Source organism: Lithobates pipiens, unplaced genomic scaffold (genome assembly GCF_037356315.1).
Source record: "Lithobates pipiens isolate NorthernLeopardFrog02 unplaced genomic scaffold, aLitPip1_a1.2 Scaffold_19, whole genome shotgun sequence".
NCBI classification, from domain to species: domain Eukaryota; kingdom Metazoa; phylum Chordata; class Amphibia; order Anura; family Ranidae; genus Lithobates; species Lithobates pipiens.
In genome coordinates, this window is record NW_027507764.1 from 595,686,629 (window position 1) to 595,704,877 (window position 18,249).

An 18,249-nucleotide genomic window follows, 5' to 3' on the forward strand; every position below is an offset into this window, starting at 1 on the left:
ACCAGATCGGTGGGCCGTCTCCCACCCCCCATAAAAGTGATCTTGCGGTGAATCCACCTCAGAGACCACTTTTATCTTGTAGCAGACCGCCTGATGAAGAAGAGGATGAAGAAGAGCCGACGTAAAACTGCGGTGGGCGGTCTATAAGTGGTTAAAGGTCTTTAGGTTCACTCAGCTGCCTGAAAAAAATAAAAATAAACCCTCCCATGAAAGCCCAAGAATTTGCTAAGGAGAGCACTATGTGTGCTGCTCTCATCGTGTGTGACTAAGGAGAGCTCTATGTGTGCTGCTCTCATCGTGAGTGACTAAGGAGAGCACTATGTGTGCTGCTCTCATCGTGCGTGACTAAGGAGAGCACTATGTGTGCTGCTTTCATCGTGTGTGACTAAGGAGAGCACTATGTGTGCTGCTCTCATCGTGCGTGACTAAGGAGAGCACTATGTGTGCTGCTCTCATCGTGCGTGACTAAGGAGAGCACTATGTGTGCTGCTCTCATTGTGCGTGACTAAGGAGAGCACTATGTGTGCTGCTTTCATCGTGCGTGACTAAGGAGAGCACTATGTGTGCTGCTCTCATCGTGCGTGACTAAGGAGAGCACTATGTGTGCTGCTCTCATCGTGCGTGACTAAGGAGAGAACTATGTGTGCTGCTTTCATCGTGTGTGACTAAGGAGAGCACTATGTGTGCTGCTCTCATCGTGTGTGACTAAGGAGAGCACTATGTGTGCTGCTCTCATCGTGTGTGACTAAGGAGAGCTCTATGTGTGCTGCTCTCATCGTGTGTGACTAAGGAGAGCTCTATGTGTGCTGCTTTCATCGTGTGTGACTAAGGAGAGCACTATGTGTGCTGCTTTCATCGTGCGTGACTAAGAAGAGCACTATGTGTGCTGCTCTCATCGTGAGTGACTAAGGAGAGCACTATGTGTGCTGCTCTCATCGTGCGTGACTAAGGAGAGCACTATGTGTGCTGCTCTCATCGTGCGTGACTAAGGAGAGCACTATGTGTGCTGCTTTCATCGTGCGTGACTAAGGAGAGCACTATGTGTGCTGCTCTCATCGTGCGTGACTAAGGAGAGCACTATGTGTGCTGCTCTCATCGTGCGTGACAAAGGAGAGAACTATGTGTGCTGCTCTCATCGTGCGTGACTAAGGAGAGCACTATGTGTGCTGCTCTCATCGTGCGTGACTAAGGAGAGCACTATGTGTGCTGCTCTCATCGTGCGTGACTAAGGAGAGCACTATGTGTGCTGCTCTCATCGTGCGTGACTAAGGAGAGCACTATGTGTGCTGCTCTCATCGTGCGTGACTAAGGAGAGTACTATGTGTGCTGCTCTCATCGTGTGTGACTAAGGAGAGCTCTATGTGTGCTGCTCTCATCGTGAGTGACTAAGGAGAGCACTATCTGTGCTGCTCTCATCGTGTGTGACTAAGGAGAGCACTATGTGTGCTGCTTTCATCGTGTTTGACTAAGGAGAGCACTATGTGTGCTGCTCTCATCGTGTGTGACTAAGGAGAGCTCTATGTGTGCTGCTCTCATCGTGTGTGACTAAGGAGAGCACTGTGTGTGCTGCTCTCATCGTGTGTGACTAAGGAGAGCACTGTGTGTGCTGCTCTCATCGTGTGTGACTAAGGAGAGCACTATGTGTGCTGCTCTCATCGTGTGTGACTAAGGAGAGCACTATGTGTGCTGCTCTCATCGTGTGTGACTAAGGAGAGCTCTATGTGTGCTGCTCTCATCTTGTGTGACTAAGGAGAGCTCTATCTGTGCTGCTCTCATCGTGAGTGACTAAGGAGAGCTCTATCTGTGCTGCTCTCATCGTGTGTGACTAAGGAGAGCACTATGTGTGCTGCTTTCATCGTGTGTGACTAAGGAGAGCACTATGTGTGCTGCTCTCATCGTGTGTGACTAAGGAGAGCACTATGTGTGCTGCTCTCATCGTGTGTGACTAAGGAGAACTCTATGTGTGCTGCTCTCATCGTGTGTGACTAAGGAGAGCTCTATGTGTGCTGCTTTCATTGTGTGTGACTAAGGAGAGCACTATGTGTGCTGCTTTCATCGTGCGTGACTAAGGAGAGCACTATGTGTGCTGCTCTCATCGTGCGTGACTAAGGAGAGCACTATGTGTGCTGCTCTCATCGTGCGTGACTAAGGAGAGCACTATGTGTGCTGCTCTCATCGTGCGTGACTAAGGAGAGCACTATGTGTGCTGCTTTCATCGTGCGTGACTAAGGAGAGCACTATGTGTGCTGCTCTCATCGTGCGTGACTAAGGAGAGCACTATGTGTGCTGCTCTCATCGTGCGTGACTAAGGAGAGCACTATGTGTGCTGCTCTCATCGTGCGTGACTAAGGAGAGCACTATGTGTGCTGCTCTCATCGTGCGTGACTAAGGAGAGCACTATGTGTGCTGCTCTCATTGTGCGTGACTAAGGAGAGCACTATGTGTGCTGCTTTCATCGTGCGTGACTAAGGAGAGCACTATGTGTGCTGCTCTCATCGTGCGTGACTAAGGAGAGCACTATGTGTGCTGCTCTCATCGTGCGTGACTAAGGAGAGAACTATGTGTGCTGCTTTCATCGTGTGTGACTAAGGAGAGCACTATGTGTGCTGCTCTCATCGTGTGTGACTAAGGAGAGCTCTATGTGTGCTGCTCTCATCGTGAGTGACTAAGGAGAGCACTATGTGTGCTGCTCTCATCGTGTGTGACTAAGGAGAGCACTATGTGTGCTGCTTTCATCGTGTGTGACTAAGGAGAGCACTATGTGTGCTGCTCTCATCGTGTGTGACTAAGGAGAGCTCTATGTGTGCTGCTCTCATCGTGTGTGACTAAGGAGAGCTCTATGTGTGCTGCTTTCATCGTGCGTGACTAAGGAGAGCACTATGTGTGCTGCTTTCATCGTGCGTGACTAAGGAGAGCACTATGTGTGCTGCTCTCATCGTGCGTGACTAAGGAGAGCACTATGTGTGCTGCTCTCATCGTGCGTGACTAAGGAGAGCACTATGTGTGCTGCTCTCATCGTGCGTGACTAAGGAGAGCACTATGTGTGCTGCTCTCATCGTGCGTGACTAAGGAGAGCACTATGTGTGCTGCTTTCATCGTGCGTGACTAAGGAGAGCACTATGTGTGCTGCTTTCATCGTGCGTGACTAAGGAGAGCACTATGTGTGCTGCTCTCATCGTGCGTGACTAAGGAGAGCACTATGTGTGCTGCTCTCATCGTGCGTGACTAAGGAGAGCACTATGTGTGCTGCTCTCATCGTGTGTGTGACTAAGGAGAGCACTATGTGTGTTGCTCTCATCGTGTGTGACTAAGGAGAGCACTATGTGTGCTGCTCTCATCGTGTGTGACTAAGGAGAGCACTATGTGTGCTGCTCTCATCGTGTGTGACTAAGGAGAGCACTATGTGTGCTGCTTTCATCGTGCGTGACTAAGGAGAGCACTATGTGTGCTGCTCTCATCGTGCGTGACTAAGGAGAGCACTATGTGTGCTGCTCTCATCGTGCGTGACTAAGGAGAGCACTATGTGTGCTGCTCTCATCGTGCGTGACTAAGGAGAGCACTATGTGTGCTGCTCTCATCGTGTGTGTGACTAAGGAGAGCACTATGTGTGCTGCTCTCATCGTGTGTGACTAAGGAGAGCACTATGTGTGCTGCTCTCATCGTGTGTGACTAAGGAGAGCACTATGTGTGCTGCTTTCATCGTGTGTGGCTAAGGAGAGCGCTATGTGTGCTGCTCTCATCGTGTGTGACTAAGGAGAGCACTATGTGTACTGCTCTCATCGTGTGTGGCTAAGGAGAGCACTATGTGTGCTGCTCTCATCGTGCGTGACTAAGGAGAGCACTATGTGTGCTGCTCTCATCGTGCGTGACTAAGGAGAGCACTATGTGTACTGCTCTCATCGTGTGTGGCTAAGGAGAGCTCTATGTGTGCTGCTCTCATCGTGTGTGACTAAGGAGAGCACTATGTGTACTGCTCTCATCGTGTGTGGCTAAGGAGAGCACTATGTGTGCTGCTCTCATCGTGTGTGACTAAGGAGAGCACTATGTGTGCTGCTCTCATCGTGTGTGACTAAGGAGAGCACTATGTGTGCTGCTCTCATCGTGTGTGGCTAAGGAGAGCTCTATGTGTGCTGCTCTCATCGTGTGTGACTAAGGAGAGCACTATGTGTACTGCTCTCATCGTGTGTGGCTAAGGAGAGCACTATGTGTGCTGCTCTCATCGTGCGTGACTAAGGAGAGCACTATGTGTGCTGCTCTCATCGTGCGTGACTAAGGAGAGCACTATGTGTACTGCTCTCATCGTGTGTGGCTAAGGAGAGCTCTATGTGTGCTGCTCTCATCGTGTGTGACTAAGGAGAGCACTATGTGTACTGCTTTCATCGTGTGTGGCTAAGGAGAGCACTATGTGTGCTGCTCTCATCGTGTGTGACTAAGGAGAGCACTATGTGTACTGCTCTCATCGTGTGTGGCTAAGGAGAGCACTATGTGTGCTGCTCTCATCGTGTGTGGCTAAGAAGAGCACTATGTGTGCTGCTCTCATCGTGTGTGACTAAGGAGGGCACTATGTGTGCTGCTCTCATCGTGTGTGGCTAAGGAGAGCACTATGTGTGCTGCTCTCATCCTGTGTGACTAAGGAGAGCACTATGTGTGCTGCTCTCATCCTGTGTGACTAAGGAGAGCTCTATGTGTGCTGATCTCATCCTGTGTGACTAAGGAGAGCACTGTGTGTGCTGCTCTCATCGTGTGTGACTAAGGAGAGCACTGTGTGTGCTGCTCTCATCGTGTGTGACTAAGGAGAGCACTGTGTGTGCTGCTCTCATCGTGTGTGAATAAGGAGAGCACTATGTGTGCTGCTCTCATCGTGTGTGACTAAGGAGAGCACTATGTGTGCTGCTCTCATCCTGTGTGACTAAGGAGAGCACTATGTGTACTGCTCTCATCCTGTGTGACTAAGGAGAGCTCTATGTGTGCTGATCTCATCCTGTGTGACTAAGGAGAGCACTGTGTGTGCTGCTCTCATCGTGTGTGACTAAGGAGAGCACTGTGTGTGCTGCTCTCATCGTGTGTGACTAAGGAGAGCACTATGTGTGCTGCTCTCATCCTGTGTGACTAAGGAGAGCACTATGTGTGCTGCTCTCATCGTGTGTGACTAAGGAGAGCTCTATGTGTGCTGCTCTCATCGTGTGTGACTAAGGAGAGCACTATGTGTGCTGCTCTCATCGTGTGTGACTAAGGAGAGCACTATGTGTGCTGCTCTCATCGTGTGTGACTAAGGAGAGCACTATGTGTACTGCTCTCATCGTGTGTGACTAAGGAGAGCACTATGTGTGCTGCTCTCATCGTGTGTGGCTAAGGAGAGCTCTATGTGTGCTGCTCTCATCGTGTGTGACTAAGGAGAGCACTATGTGTGCTGCTCTCATCGTGTGTGACTAAGGAGAGCACTATGTGTGCTGCTCTCATCGTGTGTGACTAAGGAGAGCACTATGTGTGCTGCTCTCATCGTGTGTGACTAAGGAGAGCACTATGTGTGCTGCTCTCATCGTGTGTGATTAAGGAGAGCTCTATGTGTGCTGCTCTCATCGTGTGTGACTAAGGAGAGCACTATGTGTGCTGCTCTCATCGTGTGTGGCTAAGGAGAGCACTATGTGTGCTGCTCTCATCCTGTGTGACTAAGGAGAGCACTATGTGTGCTGCTCTCATCGTGTGTGGCTAAGGAGAGCACTATGTGTGCTGCTCTCATCCTGTGTGACTAAGGAGAGCACTATGTGTGCTGCTCTCATCGTGTGTGACTAAGGAGAGCACTATGTGTGCTGCTCTCATCGTGTGTGGCTAAGGAGAGCACTATGTGTGCTGCTCTCATCCTGTGTGACTAAGGAGAGCACTATGTGTGCTGATCTCATCCTGTGTGACTAAGGAGAGCTCTATGTGTGCTGATCTCATCCTGTGTGACTAAGGAGAGCACTATGTGTGCTGCTACTGAACCCTTAATTCTCCATGGAGCACTTTTTATTCTTACTAAGGTTGGCTGGGAGGGAGTATCAGGGCTTGCATTTGAGGTTTTCTTTTTTTTTAAGGCAAATGTTGCCAAAACCAGCTTGGTGAAATCTAAAGATTAATTTAGATGAGGTTTCAGTAATCATGAAAATCTCCCCCCAAAATGTCTCCCTTTATCCCTCCTCCTCATCTAAATTTTCTGTTTTGTTTTATAGAAAGTGATAACAGTACAGAACTGGGCTCATTGTACCCCACCGGAGGGGGGATCACAGTCACCACCAGCACCATGGAAGAGACAGGAGGAGCCTCCCACCCAGGTATGGCATCTGATATCTGTACAAGGTGGACATCTGAACCTGGGAGATGCTCATATTCACCTCAACAATGGGCCAGTTTATTATCCTGGCATGGGTAACATTGCCCCATCATTAGTATCAGTGGGAGGAATAGTGCCCCAATATTGGTATCAGTGGGAGGAATAGTGCCCCATCATTGGTATCAGTGGGAGGAATAGCGCCCCATCATTGGTATCAGTGGGAGGAATAGTGCCCCATCATTGGTATCAGTGGGAGGAATAGTGCCCCATCATTGGTGTCAGTGGGAGGAATAGTGCCCCATAATTGGTATCAGTGGGAGGAACAGTGCCCCATCATTGGTATCAGTGGGAGGAATAGTGCCCCATAATTGGTGTCAGTGGGAGGAATAGTGCCCCATCATTGTTATCAGTGGGAGGAATAGTGCCCCTTCATTGGTATCAGTGGGAGGAATAGTGCCCCATCATTGGTGTCAGTGGGAGGAATAGTGCCCCTTCATTGGTATCAGTGGGAGGAATAGTGCCCCATCATTGGTATCAGTGAGGGGAATAGTGCCCCATCATTGGTGTCAGTGGGAGGAATAGCGCTCCATCATTGGTATCAGTGGGAGGAATAGTGCTCCATCATTGGTGTCAGTCTGAGGTCGTAACTCAAAGCCACACCCTCATCCCACTGACCCCGCCTACACATGTGACGTCACTTCCTGCCACACAGCCAGCAGAGACACCCCATAGAAACACCTAGACGTCCTTCCTGGGGGGGGTGCCAGGTAGGTAGTTCCTCTGGATCATCTGTGGGCATAGGATTGTATCATATTTTGTTTTCCATTTTATTTGTAACCAAACAAATCACAGGTAGTTACATAGTCAGGCTGAAAAAAGACACAAATCCACCCTTGAATTGGGTGGATTTGTGTCTTTTTTCAGCCTGACTATGTAACTACCTGTGATTTGTTTGGTTACAAATCGAAATTTGGACAAAATTTGGATGATTCAGAGATTCGGGTGAATCTGAATCTGAATCGTAGTGAATTTCAACAAATCCGAAATAAATTACAAGGAAAATATCACTTTTATTTCTATTCATTCGTTTTGTTTGAAGCATCTGAAATAAAGTTACAACAGAAGGAATGATGTGAATTGATTCGGATTCATTCGTTTTGAGTGTGGCGTGAATATTGTGATAATATTCCTCCTGTATTGGGGTTGAGACAGCGCTGCCCCCCCACCCCCCCATACATGCTTTTGGCCTCCTAATCTACATGTGGGGCACCGGACGCATGGATTCCAATTTTATTTTGTTTTTTTTAAGCACATGGTTAGAGCCCGAGGCTCCAATTGGCTTCAAAAATGGGTTGGCTCAGGGCGCATTGCATTGAACCCCGAGCCCACCCACTTGTGTGACAATAGGGAATGAATATTCCCTATTCCCTATATAGGGAATGAATATTCCCTATTGTCACACCGATTCGCCTCCCTGCCAATCAGGAAGCCTCACCTGATTGGCCGAAAGGAGATCCGATTGGCCGCCGGGAGGAGGAGGAGAAAGGAGACGCAGGGGAAGTGAGGAAGCAGCCGCCTGCAGCCCGGAGAGAAGCCGCCGCCGCCCTCCGCCTGGAGCGCTGTGCGTGACACGGGGAAAGTGCGGGGCTGACTGACCGACCCGAGGCGGGGGAGGGGTTGCCGACCATGACCCGACTGACCATGTGGCCGCCATTGGGTTGAGAACATTTGTTTCATTAGTATGTGCGCCGCCCAACAATGGGAATGGCAAAATAAATTCCACGTCATAAGATAATGAAGGAATGAATACAGAGTAGTTTGGATGCATTCATTTTATTCGGATGGGAGCGGCGCGGTAGTGTTTGACTCTCGGATAATCAGACGATTCTTTTTGCAGTAACATTTTCCATTATTAGAAAAAAAAAGAAAGAAATGGCGTACATGTGAAATGGAAACATACTGCAATAAATACGCCAAAAGACGCACATCTCTGTGATTGGACAGAAGTGGTTATACCGCTTCTATGGCTGCCCACCTGCGATTCTCTAGGTGACCAGGGAGCCCATTGTCCAATGCCGGGGGGTCATCATAGAGTTGGCGGGGGCAGGGCTGTCTTAATTGCATTGTGGGCCCCTGGGTAAAGTAATGCACTGGGGCCCCTACCAGCCTGCCCGATTTATGGGACTACTCTCAATAATTAAAGTATAAATAGCTGATAGAATTAAACATATATTTATTAGTACTTTCAATAAAATCGATTTTAAACAACAAGAAAACAAACCATAAATGAAAGACTAATCAACATAAAGGGCACAGTTCTGGGTTTAGAAAGGGCACGGTTCTTGGATAAGGATGGCACAGTACTGGGAGTGTCAGGATGGCACAGTACTGGGAGGATCAGGATGGCACAATACTGGGAGGATCAGGAGGGCACAATACTGGGAGGATCAGGAGAGCACTATGTGTGCTGCTCTCATCGTGTGTGACTAAGGAGAGCACTATGTGTGCTGCTCTCATCCTGTGTGACTAAGGAGAGCACTATGTGTGCTGCTCTCATCGTGTGTGGCTAAGGAGAGCACTATGTGTGCTGCTCTCATCGTGCGTGACTAAGGAGAGCACTATGTGTGCTGCTCTCATCGTGCGTGACTAAGGAGAGCACTATGTGTGCTGCTCTCATCGTGTGTGGCTAAGGAGAGCACTATGTGTGCTGCTCTCATCGTGCGTGACTAAGGAGAGCTCTATGTGTGCTGCTCTCATCGTGTGTGACTAAGGAGAGCACTATGTGTGCTGCTCTCATCCTGTGTGACTAAGGAGAGCACTATGTGTGCTGCTCTCATCGTGTGTGGCTAAGGAGAGCACTATGTGTGCTGCTCTCATCCTGTGTGACTAAGGAGAGCACTATGTGTGCTGCTCTCATCGTGTGTGGCTAAGGAGAGCACTATGTGTGCTGCTCTCATCGTGTGTGGCTAAGGAGAGCACTATGTGTGCTGCTCTCATCGTGTGTGGCTAAGGAGAGCACTATGTGTGCTGCTCTCATCCTGTGTGACTAAGGAGAGCACTATGTGTGCTGCTCTCATCCTGTGTGACTAAGGAGAGCACTATGTGTGCTGATCTCATCCTGTGTGACTAAGGAGAGCTCTATGTGTGCTGATCTCATTGTGTGTGACTAAGGAGAGCACTATGTGTGCTGCTCTCATCGTGTGTGGCTAAGGAGAGCACTATGTGTGCTGCTCTCATCGTGCGTGACTAAGGAGAGCTCTATGTGTGCTGCTCTCATCGTGTGTGACTAAGGAGAGCACTATGTGTGCTGCTCTCATCCTGTGTGACTAAGGAGAGCACTATGTGTGCTGCTCTCATCGTGTGTGGCTAAGGAGAGCACTATGTGTGCTGCTCTCATCCTGTGTGACTAAGGAGAGCACTATGTGTGCTGCTCTCATCGTGTGTGGCTAAGGAGAGCACTATGTGTGCTGCTCTCATCGTGTGTGGCTAAGGAGAGCACTATGTGTGCTGCTCTCATCGTGTGTGGCTAAGGAGAGCACTATGTGTGCTGCTCTCATCCTGTGTGACTAAGGAGAGCACTATGTGTGCTGCTCTCATCCTGTGTGACTAAGGAGAGCACTATGTGTGCTGATCTCATCCTGTGTGACTAAGGAGAGCTCTATGTGTGCTGATCTCATTGTGTGTGACTAAGGAGAGCACTATGTGTGCTGCTACTGAACCCTTAATTCTCCATGGAGCACTTTTTATTCTTACTAAGGTTGGCTGGGAGGGAGTATCAGGGCTTGCATTTGAGGTTTTTCTTTTTTTTTAAGGCAAATGTTGCCAAAACCAGCTTGGTGAAATCTAAAGATTAATTTAGATGAGGTTTCAGTAATGATGAAAATCTCCCCCCAAAATGTCTCCCTTTATCCCTCCTCCTCATCTAAATTTTCTGTTTTGTTTTATAGAAAGTGATAACAGTACAGAACTGGGCTCATTGTACCCCACCGGAGGGGGGATCACAGTCACCACCAGCACCATGGAAGAGACAGGAGGAGCCTCCCACCCAGGTATGGCATCTGATATCTGTACAAGGTGGACATCTGAACCTGGGAGATGCTCATATTCACCTCAACAAAGGGCCAGTTTATTATCCTGGCATGGGTAACATTGCCCCATCATTAGTATCAGTGGGAGGAATAGTGCCCCAATATTGGTATCAGTGGGAGGAATAGTGCCCCATCATTGGTGTCAGTGGGAGGAATAGTGCCCCATCATTAGTATCAGTGGGAGGAATAGTGCCCCAATATTGGTATCAGTGGGAGGAATAGTGCCCCATCATTGGTATCAGTGGGAGGAATAGCGCCCCATCATTGGTATCAGTGGGAGGAATAGTGCCCCATCATTGGTATCAGTGGGAGGAATAGTGCCCCATCATTGGTGTCAGTGGGAGGAATAGTGCCCCATAATTGGTATCAGTGGGAGGAACAGTGCCCCATCATTGGTATCAGTGGGAGGAATAGTGCCCCATAATTGGTGTCAGTGGGAGGAATAGTGCCCCATCATTGTTATCAGTGGGAGGAATAGTGCCCCTTCATTGGTATCAGTGGGAGGAATAGCGCCCCATCATTGGTGTCAGTGGGAGGAATAGCGCTCCATCATTGGTATCAGTGAGGGGAATAGTGCCCCATCATTGGTGTCAGTGGGAGGAATAGTGCTCCATCATTGGTATCAGTGGGAGGAATAGTGCCCCATCATTGGTGTCAGTCTGAGGTCGTAACTCAAAGCCACACCCTCATCCCACTGACCCCGCCTACACATGTGACGTCACTTCCTGCCACACAGCCAGCAGAGACACCCCATAGAAACACCTAGACGTCCTTCCTGGGGGGGGGTGCCAGGTAGGTAGTTCCTCTGGATCATCTGTGGGCATAGGATTGTATCATATTTTGTTTTCCATTTTATTTGTAACCAAACAAATCACAGGTAGTTACATAGTCAGGCTGAAAAAAGACACAAATCCACCCTTGAATTGGGTGGATTTGTGTCTTTTTTCAGCCTGACTATGTAACTACCTGTGATTTGTTTGGTTACAAATCGAAATTTGGACAAAATTTGGATGATTCAGAGATTCGGGTGAATCTGAATGTGAATCGTAGTGAATTTCAACAAATCCGAAATAAATTACAAGGAAAATATCACTTTTATTTCTATTCATTCGTTTTGTTTGAAGCATCTGAAATAAAGTTACAACAGAAGGAATGATGTGAATTGATTCGGATTCATTCGTTTTGAGTGTGGCGTGAATATTGTGATAATATTCCTCCTGTATTGGGGTTGAGACAGCGCTGCCCCCCCCACCCCCCCATACATGCTTTTGGCCTCCTAATCTACATGTGGGGCACCGGACGCATGGATTCCAATTTTATTTTGTTTTTTTTAAGCACATGGTTAGAGCCCGAGGCTCCAATTGGCTTCAAAAATGGGTTGGCTCAGGGCGCATTGCATTGAACCCCGAGCCCACCCACTTGTGTGACAATAGGGAATGAATATTCCCTATTCCCTATATAGGGAATGAATATTCCCTATTGTCACACCGATTCGCCTCCCTGCCAATCAGGAAGCCTCACCTGATTGGCCGAAAGGAGATCCGATTGGCCGCCGGGAGGAGGAGGAGAAAGGAGACGCAGGGGAAGTGAGGAAGCAGCCGCCTGCAGCCCGGAGAGAAGCCGCCGCCGCCCTCCGCCTGGAGCGCTGTGCGTGACACGGGGAAAGTGCGGGGCTGACTGACCGACCCGAGGCGGGGGAGGGGTTGCCGACCATGACCCGACTGACCATGTGGCCGCCATTGGGTTGAGAACATTTGTTTCATTAGTATGTGCGCCGCCCAACAATGGGAATGGCAAAATAAATTCCACGTCATAAGATAATGAAGGAATGAATACAGAGTAGTTTGGATGCATTCATTTTATTCGGATGGGAGCGGCGCGGTAGTGTTTGACTCTCGGATAATCAGACGATTCTTTTTGCAGTAACATTTTCCATTATTAGAAAAAAAAAGAAAGAAATGGCGTACATGTGAAATGGAAACATACTGCAATAAATACGCCAAAAGACGCACATCTCTGTGATTGGACAGAAGTGGTTATACCGCTTCTATGGCTGCCCACCTGCGATTCTCTAGGTGACCAGGGAGCCCATTGTCCAATGCCGGGGGGTCATCATAGAGTTGGCGGGGGCAGGGCTGTCTTAATTGCATTGTGGGCCCCTGGGTAAAGTAATGCACTGGGGCCCCTACCAGCCTGCCCCGATTTATGGGACTACTCTCAATAATTAAAGTATAAATAGCTGATAGAATTAAACATATATTTATTAGTACTTTCAATAAAATCGATTTTAAACAACAAGAAAACAAACCATAAATGAAAGACTAATCAACATAAAGGGCACAGTTCTGGGTTTAGAAAGGGCACGGTTCTTGGATAAGGATGGCACAGTACTGGGAGTGTCAGGATGGCACAGTACTGGGAGGATCAGGATGGCACAATACTGGGAGGATCAGGAGGGCACAATACTGGGAGGATCAGGAGAGCACTATGTGTGCTGCTCTCATCGTGTGTGACTAAGGAGAGCACTATGTGTGCTGCTCTCATCGTGTGTGACTAAGGAGAGCACTATGTGTGCTGCTCTCATCCTGTGTGACTAAGGAGAGCACTATGTGTGCTGCTCTCATCGTGTGTGGCTAAGGAGAGCACTATGTGTGCTGCTCTCATCGTGCGTGACTAAGGAGAGCACTATGTGTGCTGCTCTCATCGTGCGTGACTAAGGAGAGCACTATGTGTGCTGCTCTCATCGTGTGTGGCTAAGGAGAGCACTATGTGTGCTGCTCTCATCGTGCGTGACTAAGGAGAGCTCTATGTGTGCTGCTCTCAGCGTGTGTGACTAAGGAGAGCACTATGTGTGCTGCTCTCATCCTGTGTGTGACTAAGGAGAGCACTATGTGTGCTGCTCTCATCCTGTGTGACTAAGGAGAGCACTATGTGTGCTGCTCTCATCGTGTGTGGCTAAGGAGAGCACTATGTGTGCTGCTCTCATCCTGTGTGACTAAGGAGAGCACTATGTGTGCTGCTCTCATCCTGTGTGACTAAGGAGAGCACTATGTGTGCTGCTCTCATCGTGTGTGACTAAGGAGAGCACTATGTGTGCTGCTCTCATCGTGTGTGACTAAGGAGAGCACTATGTGTGCTGCTCTCATCCTGTGTGACTAAGGAGAGCACTATGTGTGCTGCTCTCATCGTGTGTGGCTAAGGAGAGCACTATGTGTGCTGCTCTCATCCTGTGTGACTAAGGAGAGCACTATGTGTGCTGCTCTCATCGTGTGTGACTAAGGAGAGCACTATGTGTGCTGCTCTCATCCTGTGTGACTAAGGAGAGCACTATGTGTGCTGATCTCATCCTGTGTGACTAAGGAGAGCACTATGTGTGCTGCTCTCATCCTGTGTGACTAAGGAGAGCTCTATGTGTGCTGATCTCATCCTGTGTGACTAAGGAGAGCTCTATGTGTGCTGATCTCATTGTGTGTGACTAAGGAGAGCACTATGTGTGCTGCTACTGAACCCTTAATTCTCCATGGAGCACCTTTTATTCTTACTAAGGTTGGCTGGGAGGGAGTATCAGGGCTTGCATTTGAGGTTTTTCTTTTTTTTTAAGGCAAATGTTGCCAAAACCAGCTTGGTGAAATCTAAAGATTAATTTAGATGAGGTTTCAGTAATGATGAAAATCTCCCCCCAAAATGTCTCCCTTTATCCCTCCTCCTCATCTAAATTTTCTGTTTTGTTTTATAGAAAGTGATAACAGTACAGAACTGGGCTCATTGTACCCCACCGGAGGGGGGATCACAGTCACCACCAGCACCATGGAAGAGACAGGAGGAGCCTCCCACCCAGGTATGGCATCTGATATCTGTACAAGGTGGACATCTGAACCTGGGAGATGCTCATATTCACCTCAACAAAGGGCCAGTTTATTATCCTGGCATGGGTAACATTGCCCCATCATTAGTATCAGTGGGAGGAATAGTGCCCCAATATTGGTATCAGTGGGAGGAATAGTGCCCCATCATTGGTATCAGTGGGAGGAATAGCGCCCCATCATTGGTATCAGTGGGAGGAATAGTGCCCCATCATTGGTATCAGTGGGAGGAATAGTGCCCCATCATTGGTGTCAGTGGGAGGAATAGTGCCCCATAATTGGTATCAGTGGGAGGAACAGTGCCCCATCATTGGTATCAGTGGGAGGAATAGTGCCCCATAATTGGTGTCAGTGGGAGGAATAGTGCCCCTTCATTGGTATCAGTGGGAGGAACAGTGCCCCATCATTGGTATCAGTGGGAGGAATAGTGCCCCATAATTGGTGTCAGTGGGAGGAATAGTGCCCCATCATTGTTATCAGTGGGAGGAATAGTGCCCCTTCATTGGTATCAGTGGGAGGAATAGCGCCCCATCATTGGTGTCAGTGGGAGGAATAGCGCTCCATCATTGGTATCAGTGAGGGGAATAGTGCTCCATCATTGGTGTCAGTCTGAGGTCGTAACTCAAAGCCACACCCTCATCCCACTGACCCCGCCTACACATGTGACGTCACTTCCTGCCACACAGCCAGCAGAGACACCCCATAGAAACACCTAGACGTCCTTCCTGGGGGGGGTGCCAGGTAGGTAGTTCCTCTGGATCATCTGTGGGCATAGGATTGTATCATATTTTGTTTTCCATTTTATTTGTAACCAAACAAATCACAGGTAGTTACATAGTCAGGCTGAAAAAAGACACAAATCCACCCTTGAATTGGGTGGATTTGTGTCTTTTTTCAGCCTGACTATGTAACTACCTGTGATTTGTTTGGTTACAAATCGAAATTTGGACAAAATTTGGATGATTCAGAGATTCGGGTGAATCTGAATGTGAATCGTAGTGAATTTCAACAAATCCGAAATAAATTACAAGGAAAATATCACTTTTATTTCTATTCATTCGTTTTGTTTGAAGCATCTGAAATAAAGTTACAACAGAAGGAATGATGTGAATTGATTCGGATTCATTCGTTTTGAGTGTGGCGTGAATATTGTGATAATATTCCTCCTGTATTGGGGTTGAGACAGCGCTGCCCCCCCACCCCCCCATACATGCTTTTGGCCTCCTAATCTACATGTGGGGCACCGGTCGCATGGATTCCAATTTTATTTTGTTTTTTTTAAGCACATGGTTAGAGCCCGAGGCTCCAATTGGCTTCAAAAATGGGTTGGCTCAGGGCGCATTGCATTGAACCCCGAGCCCACCCACTTGTGTGACAATAGGGAATGAATATTCCCTATTCCCTATATAGGGAATGAATATTCCCTATTGTCACACCGATTCGCCTCCCTGCCAATCAGGAAGCCTCACCTGATTGGCCGAAAGGAGATCCGATTGGCCGCCGGGAGGAGGAGGAGAAAAGAGACGCAGGGGAAGTGAGGAAGCAGCCGCCTGCAGCCCGGAGAGAAGCCGCCGCCGCCCTCCGCCTGGAGCGCTGTGCGTGAGACGGGGAAAGTGCGGGGCTGACTGACCGACCCGAGGCGGGGGAGGGGTTGCCGACCATGACCCGACCGACCATGTGGCCGCCATTGGGTTGAGAACATTTGTTTCATTAGTATGTGCGCCGCCCAACAATGGGAATGGCAAAATAAATTCCACGTCATAAGATAATGAAGGAATTAATACAGAGTAGTTTGGATGCATTCATTTTATTCGGATGGGAGCGGCGCGGTAGTGTTTGACTCTCGGATAATCAGACGATTCTTTTTGCAGTAACATTTTCCATTATTAGAAAAAAAAAAGAAAGAAATGGCGTACATGTGAAATGGAAACATACTGCAATAAATACGCCAAAAGACGCACATCTCTGTGATTGGACAGAAGCGGTTATACCGGTTCTATGGCTGCCCACCTGCGATTCTCTAGGTGACCAGGGAGCCCATTGTCCAATGCCGGGGGGTTATCATAGAGTTGGCGGGGGCAGGGCTGTCTTAATTGCATTGTGGGCCCCTGGGTAAAGTAATGCACTGGGGCCCCTACCAGCCTGCCCCGATTTATGGGACTACTCTCAAGAATTAAAGTATAAATAGCTGATAGAATTAAACATATATTTATTAGTACTTTCAATAAAATCGATTTTAAACAACAAGAAAACAAACCATAAATGAAAGACTAATCAACATAAAGGGCACAGTTCTGGGTTTAGAAAGGGCACGGTTCTTGGATCAGGAGGGCACAATACTGGGAGGATCAGGAGGGCACAGTACCGGGAGGATCAGGAGGGCACAATACTGGGAGGATCAGGAGGGCACAATACTGGGAGGATCAGGAGGGCACAATACTGGGAGGATCAGGAGGGCACAATACTGGGAGGATCAGGAGAGCACAGTACTGGGAGGATCAGGAGGGCACAATACTGGGAGGATCAGGAGGGCACAATACTGGGAGGATCAGGAGGGCACAGTACTGGGAGGATAAGGAGGACCCACAATACTGGGAGGATCAGGAGGGCACAATACTGGGAGGATCAGGAGGGCACAGTACTGGGATCAGGAGGGCACAGAACTGGGCGGATCAGGAGGACACAATACTGGAATGATCAGGAGGGCACAATACTGGGAGGATCACGAGGGCACAATACTGGAAACATCGGGAGGGCACAGTACTGGGAGGATCAGGAGGGCACTATACTGGGAGGATCAGGAGGGCACAATACTGGGAGGATCAGGAGGGCACAATACTGGGAAGATCAGGAGGGCACAATACTGGGAGGATCGGGAGGGCACAATACTGGGAAGATCGGGAGGGCACAATACTGGGACGATCGAGAGGGCACAATACTGGGAAGATCAGGAGGGCACAGTACTGGGATCAGGATGGCACAATACTGGAAGGATAAGGAGGGCACAATACTGGAAGGATCAGGAGGGCACAATACTGGAAAGATCAGGAGGGCACAATACTGGGAAGATCAGGAGGGCGCAATACTGGGAGGATCAGGAGGGCGCAATACTGGGAGGATCAGGAGGGCACAATACTGGGAAGATCAGGAGGGCGCAATACTGGGAGGGTCAGGAGGGCACAATACTGGGAAGATCAGGAGGGCACAATACTGGGAGGATCGGGAGGGCACAATACTGGGAAGATCAGGAGGGCACAATACTGGGAGGATTGGGAGGGCACAATACTGGGAAGTTTAGGAGGGCACAATACTGGGAAGATCAGGAGGGCACAATATTGGGAGGATTGGGAGGGCACAATACTGGGAGGATCAGGAGGGCACAATACTGGGAAGATCAGGAGGGCACAATACTGGGAAGATCAGGAGGGCACAATACTGGGAGGATCAGGAGGGCACAATACTGGGAAGATCGGGAGGGCACAATACTGGGACGATCGAGAGGGCACAATACTGGGAGGATCAGGAGGGCACAATACTGGGAGGATCAGGAGGGCACAATACTGGGAAGATCAGGAGGGCACAATACTGGGAGGATCAGGAGGGCACAATACTGGGAAGATCGGGAGGGCACAATACTGGGAGGATCAGGAGGGCACAGTACTGGGAAGATCAGGAGGGCACAATACTGGGAAGATCAGGAGGGCACAATACTGGGAGGATCAGGAGGGCACAATACTGGGAGGATCAGGAGGGCACAATACTGGGAAGATCAGGAGGGCACAATACTGGGAAGATCAGGGGGGCACAATACTGGGAGGATCAGGAGGGCACAATACTGGGAAGATCGGGAGGGCACAATACTGGGACGATCGAGAGGGCACAATACTGGGAGGATCAGGAGGGCACAATACTGGGAAGATCAGGAGGGCACAATACTGGGAAGATCAGGAGGGCGCAATACTGGAAGGATAAGGAGGGCACAATACTG

At 49.1% G+C, this 18,249-nt stretch overlaps 1 protein-coding gene across 6 annotated transcripts in view; it reads left to right on the forward strand.

Annotated features, from left to right (window-relative positions):
* LOC143997825 (uncharacterized) overlaps positions 1–18,249 on the forward strand; it is an 82,037-nt gene that overhangs the window by 21,103 nt on the left and 42,685 nt on the right. For all 6 annotated transcript variants that reach the window (XM_077493645.1, XM_077493646.1, XM_077493650.1 and 3 more), the window contains 3 exons: positions 6,210–6,311; positions 10,258–10,359; positions 14,135–14,236. In XM_077493645.1, the coding sequence (XP_077349771.1) occupies positions 6,210–6,311; positions 10,258–10,359; positions 14,135–14,236 (306 nt within the window). The remainder of the gene's footprint in view (positions 1–6,209; positions 6,312–10,257; positions 10,360–14,134; positions 14,237–18,249) is intronic.